General features: G+C 49.7%; 1 protein-coding gene across 5 annotated transcripts; it reads left to right on the forward strand.

Annotated features, from left to right (window-relative positions):
- The first annotated feature begins 248 nt into the window (after window positions 1-248).
- On the forward strand, window positions 249-6353 carry KRT5 (keratin 5). Of its 5 annotated transcripts, none has more exons than XM_081588284.1 (10): window positions 278-946; window positions 1488-1702; window positions 2464-2524; window positions 2635-2730; window positions 3341-3505; window positions 3859-3984; window positions 4214-4434; window positions 5202-5236; window positions 5710-5754; window positions 5791-6353. In XM_081588284.1, exons 1-10 carry the CDS (start codon window positions 389-391, stop codon window positions 6000-6002), a joined length of 1734 nt encoding a protein of 577 aa, XP_081444410.1. In that variant the 5' UTR covers window positions 278-388; the 3' UTR covers window positions 6003-6353. The 5 variants fall into 5 exon arrangements, with proteins under 5 accessions (XP_081444408.1, XP_081444410.1, XP_081444411.1 ...); XM_081588285.1 differs by having other exon boundaries at window positions 278-725; window positions 765-946; window positions 5710-6353; XM_081588286.1 differs by having other exon boundaries at window positions 278-656; window positions 807-946; window positions 5710-6353.

Here is a 6353-nt window from a genome sequence, read left to right on the forward strand (position 1 = left end):
CCCTTCTTTGGGCTACTCACAGCCCTAGGCCCGGGCCGTAAAGAAAGATTTGCTGGCAGCATGGCCTATTCGCTGCCAAGACATCAGGGCTGCGAGGCAAGTTTATCCCTAGCTGAGCAGAGCCTGCCAGGAAGACAGCATTTGCACCCCACACCGCTGCACAGGTGTGCCGGTGAGCTCACAGCTGCCCCCCAGGCATGCCCAGCCCACTTAATCATTCACAGCTCGACAACTCTCCCGCCCAACCCAGGTCTAGAGGATAAAAGCGGGGCTTGCGGCTCCCAGGTAACAGAGCCGCCTTCCGCGTCCTGTCCCGCTCTGCTCTTTCTCTCCAGCACCTCCCGACCGCTAGTTTCCGCTACTCTTACTCCACTAGGAACCAGCCATCATGTCTCGCCAGTCGACCGTGTCCTTCCGGAGCGGGGGCAACCGCAGCTTCAGCACTGCCTCTGCCATCACCCCGTCCGTCTCCCGCACCAGTTTCACCTCCGTGTCCCGGTCCGGGGGTGGCGGCGGTGGCGGCTTTGGCAGGGTCAGCCTCGGGGGTGCTTACGGTGCCGGTGGCTTTGGCAGCCGGAGCCTCTACAACCTGGGGGGCTCCAAGAGGATTTCCATCAGCGCCACCGGCGGTGGCTTCAGGAACCGATTTGGTGCTGGTGCTGGAGGCGGCTATGGCTTTGGAGGTGGAGCCGGGAGTGGATTTGGTTTTGGCGGTGGAGCTGGCGGTGGTGGCTTTGGGCTCGGTGGTGGAGCTGGCTTTGGAGGTGGCTTCGGTGGCCCTGGCTTTCCGGTCTGTCCCCCTGGAGGCATCCAAGAGGTCACCGTCAACCAGAGTCTCCTGACTCCCCTCAACCTGCAAATCGACCCCACCATCCAGCGAGTGAGGACTGAGGAGCGGGAGCAGATCAAGACCCTCAACAACAAGTTTGCCTCCTTCATCGACAAGGTGAGACCTGATTCTTGGTGGAAAACCACCATGAGTGTGGGATATGTGCTAAAGGAAGTGGGAAGAGGGGAGATTTCCTGACCTTGTACAAATATCTTCCTATGTTTTTCTCTTTGTTTCTGTGTCCTGGATTGGTGGCTCATTTTCTTAATTAGACTGCCAGCTTGGAAGAGAGGGTCTTAATTCATCCCCTTCAGAGTTGACCCCCTGAAGGCTCTTTGCTGATTGTAACGGGGCTGATTGTGTAGAAAGGTAGATAAGTTCACTGGACAGTAGCTTGAGTGCCTTTACAGCCACCCTTGCCCTGGGCCACTCTCTGCCCAGCCACGGCCAGTGCAATTTGTGCCCTGGATAAGTATCCTGTCTCCCCTAGAAGAATGAGTTTAGACGCTTCACTCTGGACCTGTCGTCTGTGGCCCAGGTCCAAGCACTGCCCGTGGAAAGATTTAGGGGGACAGCATGAGAAGGGAGGAAAACTGGAAAGTTGATCATTGAAACATGAAATTCAGATGTCTCCATCTTCAAACTCTGCCCCCTCCAGGTGAGGTTCCTGGAGCAGCAGAACAAGGTCCTGGACACCAAGTGGACCCTGCTGCAGGAGCAGGGTACCAAGACCGTGAGGCAGAGCCTGGAGCCTTTGTTCGAGCAGTACATCAACAACCTCAGGAGACAGCTGGATGGTATCGTTGGGGAGAGAGGCCGCCTGGACTCTGAGCTCAGGAACATGCAGGACTTGGTGGAGGACTTCAAGAACAAGTGAGCTGGGGTAGAATGGAGACAGGGCGAGTCTTTGTACCAGATATACTTTATAACCAGACCACTGCTTATGCCTTTCCCAAGGACTGAAAATAGATACATTTCATGGACATCTAAAGTGCTGGGAAAAAAATCAGGTCCATGTTTAGAAAGTTCTAGCTGCAAGCTCAGTCCCTCTGCAAGATACTTAGCCTCCAACCAGAGTAACAAGCTCAGTGCCCTTGGCATGACCTGGTGAAAAAAGCAGTCATATAATCATTGCTTTGGGGGACCTTCCTCCCCAATACACTCAAAGTACACAACATGGACTTTTTGATGGATTCCCCTCAAAGCAGGAACTGATGATATAACCTAGGTTGGTCTAAGGACCAAACAATTTCTTTAGTCCTTATGAACCAGCAGCCGGGCTGCTAGTTTTTTTGTTTTTCAAAGGCCATGAAAGCTGAAAAATAAAGCCCTAGAGAAATGGACTAGGTGTGGAATTTGAATGAAGCTGTATAGTTTTTCTACAGGAATGTTCCTGAAGCGACTGAATTACAGCATTAATAGAATAGCTATCTGCTAGGCAATTACAGAGAAAGCAGTATCCTAATGGGTAGGGAGCTTGCCCAAAGGTTCTTGCTCCTGGTGTCCCTCCCTCTCTGTCCATATGATGTGAGAGGCCTCTTCCAGTGGGAAGGTAGGCTCACAGCTGACTATGTGCAGTACAGGCCCTAGGCCTCATCCTCTGATAAGCACTTCCCATTCCTTTTTGCCACCAGGTATGAAGATGAAATCAACAAGCGTACCACTGCTGAGAATGAGTTTGTGATGCTGAAGAAGGTATGTGGGTAGCAGAGAAACTGTCGCCTGTGGTTATGCTCATTTAAGGTGTTGTTCATTGAAGTAAGGGTGGAAATGGGGTGCAGTGCCAACCATCCATGTTTCTCTAGGATGTGGACGCAGCCTACATGAACAAAGTGGAACTAGAGGCCAAGGTCGATGCACTGATGGATGAGATCAACTTCATGAAGATGTTCTTTGATGCGGTAAGAAATGTCCCCTGTTCAGGAGCCAGAGAGATGGTCACTGGGACATCACCAGGGATTAGGGTCTCTAGGATTAAGTGACTTTCAGTGGTTCCTGTGGCGTGGGCACATATTTGTCTTTTCTACTCTTTCAGTACTATTCACACTTTATTACTTAATAAAGCTAATTCTCTCTCTCTTTTTTTAAGTCAAATTTAAAGCAAAAGACCTCTACAATAATCAGTCTGCAGAGTGAGATTTAGAGTGGGTTATTAGAAGCCCAGGTATACTTTTCCTGGCTACCTCTCCTTTCTGGAATACCATCCTGTCTGTGCTAACTCCCAGCATGGCAAACTACACCATCAGGTTCTTTTCAGATCAATTTTGACCTAGAAAGAGTCAAGTCTAAGAGGTTACATGGTAGGGATTTCTTGATGTTCAGAGTTATTAAATTTAAAAAATAGATTTCATGGTGATTTGAATTATTTATTAACCGACCTAAGTTTTTCATTAATAGGTAGGAGGTTATTATTTTTTTTCTCAAGTTGACATAGGACAATGAATAGAAGGTTTGAATGGAATGATATTAAATAAAATGCACCCACATGATTGACTTCAAATCTCCCTGCAGGAGCTGTCCCAGATGCAGACACATGTCTCAGACACATCCGTGGTCCTGTCCATGGACAACAACCGCAGCCTGGACTTGGACAGCATCATTGCTGAGGTCAAGGCCCAGTACGAGGACATTGCCAACCGTAGCCGCACAGAAGCTGAGTCCTGGTACCAGACCAAGGTGGGTGCTGTGGCAAAGTGTCCTGAATGAGGGAAGGACACACGTCAAGGATTCCAAGCCTTGACCAAAGGCTAAGAATGGGGCTCCTGAGACCTGCTGAGGCCTTTTGGGAGGAGTTATGAGACATGCATACATCTGCCACATAAATTCAAGAGCCTTAAAGAGAATCTCACTGAGTTTCACACCAGTGTCTACAGAAAAGCAAAGGGGCTAAAGAGGAAACTATCTAAGACCAGCTCCAGGCTCTCAATAACTATGCCACTTACCACCTTGTGGTAGCTCCTACCTGTGAACTTGGGGAAGTGTTTCCACCCTCATGTAATGGACTCTTTCTTCTTTTCCACTGGCATCAGTATGAGGAGCTGCAGCAGACTGCAGGTCGCCATGGCGATGATCTCCGTAACACCAAGCATGAGATCTCTGAGATGAACAGGATGATCCAGAGGCTGAGATCTGAAATCGACAACGTTAAAAAACAGGTAGGGAAAGAAGGCAGGGGAGGAGCTTGAGTTCTTAAAGGGGAACCAGCTTTGTTTTGCTTTCTAAACATATACACACAGAGCTGGAGCAGGTACCAGCACTTCAGTGTTCCACCATCCACAATGACCAAGGAAAATGTGCTGGCTTCCCTCTGCAATCTCAGAAAAAGACACCTCAGGCCCAGGTGAGCCTCTAAAGTGTCCCCACCCTTCCTTCCTTCCCCTCTAGTGTGCCAACCTGCAGAACGCCATCGCTGATGCTGAGCAGCGTGGGGAGCTGGCCCTCAAGGATGCCAGGAACAAGCTGGCAGAGCTGGAGGACGCTCTACAGAAGGCCAAGCAGGACATGGCACGTCTACTGAGGGAGTACCAGGAGCTGATGAACACCAAGCTGGCCCTGGACGTGGAGATCGCCACCTACAGGAAGCTGCTGGAGGGCGAGGAGTGCAGGTGGGGGACACGGCTGACATCACGAATCCACAGTGGCTTCATTTGATAAAGTAGAGCTTCTGCTCCACTACTGGGTGTCAAAACACTCACACAGGTGGACACTACCTTGTACATGATGATTATCCATCATGAATCCAATGATCCAATCCAGCCCAATCTGACACGTGGACATACAGCTGACCTACACAATGTGACCTCAACTCACTTTTCTGATCCACCACCAGTATTCTTGGATGCTGCCTCTCCTTCAAACAACTAAGCAACCCCACACATGTCTTTCCCATTCTTCAAGTGCTTCTTCCTTCAGGAAGCCTTTCATGATTACTCCAGTTGAGTTAAACTCATCTGCCTTTGGATTCTCAAACTACTGCATTTTCTTTAGTCTTCTGACACTGCCCATTGCCTACTTACTCCTTGACGTATTTCTGTCCAAGCCAAGTCTTCTCACAGGATGTAGCTCCTATAAGGCAACAACTGCTTCATACATATGCATAGTTCCCACAGCCTCTTCTTCACATTTTCCATGTAATGGGTAGGAGAGAGTGTGAACTATAATCTTCCTTTGATAACCTCTTCTTAGGTTGAGACCTACTCCTTTGGGAAGTCTCTCCAGAGAGCTATCTCTTTCTCTAATTTAAGTGGTTTTTTAGGCATGCAGTCTCCTAGCTCAGAGAACAAGCTCTAAATATGACTATGGGAATTATCCACGTAGACTACTGCTGTCTTTTGGGGGGATTTTAACTCTTATTTCAATTTTTCCCTTTCAGACTGAGTGGAGAAGGAGTTGGACCAGTCAACATCTGTAAGTAACTTGGAACAGACATTAACAATGATGACAATACAGGGTATTTGGTGTGACTCAGAATCCCACTGTTTCTAGCTACCAGACACGCCCATCTCCCAAATGGTTGTTTAATATACTTAGTGAGGAGCAGGTGGTGCAGGGACAAAAACACAGGTTGAGACAGGAAGCAACAGGGCTCATGTCTTATCTCCTAAAGGGTGGGCCCTGTATCTTACCCATCTTGGACTCTGTCCTCCAGCCTTGCCCTGACCCCCATTCCCTTGGGGAACTTAGCACTGTCCCTTGCCTACTGTGTTCACCAGCTTTCTATTAGGGAGCTTCACTAAATGACTTAGTTCTTCTGGGCTTCATCTGCAGCCGTCTAAAAGGGGCCACATACAGTGCTAACAGCAGCAGGATCAAATAAATTAGATACATAGGACCAATCTGCCAGACTGATCTCACCAAGTTTTTCCCTCCTTTCTCTGCAGCTGTCGTCACAAACACCGTTTCCTCGGGCTACGGTGGTGGCAGTGGTTTTGGCGGCGGCCTGGGCGGTGGCCTGGGCGGAGGTCTGGGCGGTGGTCTTGGTGGAGGCGGCAGTGGCAGCTTCTACTCCAGCAGCAGTGGGGGTGTCGGCCTAGGCAGTGGGCTCGGTGTCGGGGGCTCTGGCTTCAGTGCAAGCAGTGGCCGAAGCTTGGGCTTTGGCAGTGGTGGGGGCAGCAGCTCCAGCGTCAAATTTGTCTCCACCACCTCCTCCTCTCGGAAGAGCTTCAAGAGCTAAGAGCCTGCAGCAAGTCACTGCCTCCCAAGCCCAGCAGCCAGCCGTGGCATCCACCTCTTCTAGGCGATGTCTCGAGCCAAGTTTTCTCCTTTTCTGGAGTCTAGTCAATGAAGCCTATCGCAGACCCACATTCTTTGGTTCCTGGAAGGCCCAACCCCTAGTCTCTAGCCTGCTGTGTCCCGATTCTATGCTCTGCTCCCAAACAGCCTTTGAGTCTCTATAGCCTGGTCCTTGGTGACAGAAGAATCCAATTGTTTTCCGGTATCTAAACCATCAAAACGGAGTCCCCACCCATCTCATCTGGTCTGACTATCTCCAGAATGTGTTCAATAAAATGCTTTCATAATATAA

This window comes from Giraffa tippelskirchi, chromosome 4, assembly GCF_054371585.1.
Source record: "Giraffa tippelskirchi isolate mGirTip1 chromosome 4, T2T-mGirTip1v1.2.pri, whole genome shotgun sequence".
Lineage (NCBI taxonomy): Eukaryota > Metazoa > Chordata > Mammalia > Artiodactyla > Giraffidae > Giraffa > Giraffa tippelskirchi.

Bases quoted from the DNA above. Each gene is read 5' to 3' on its own strand.
- KRT5 (XM_081588282.1), top strand. From the start codon at position 389: ATGTCTCGCCAGTCGACCGTGTCCTTCCGGAGCGGGGGCAACCGCAGC. The intron at 1,703-2,463 runs GTGAGCTGGGGT...TTTTGCCACCAG, and splicing joins GTGGAGGACTTCAAGAACAA to GTATGAAGATGAAATCAACA. The intron at 3,506-3,858 runs GTGGGTGCTGTG...CACTGGCATCAG, and splicing joins AGTCCTGGTACCAGACCAAG to TATGAGGAGCTGCAGCAGAC.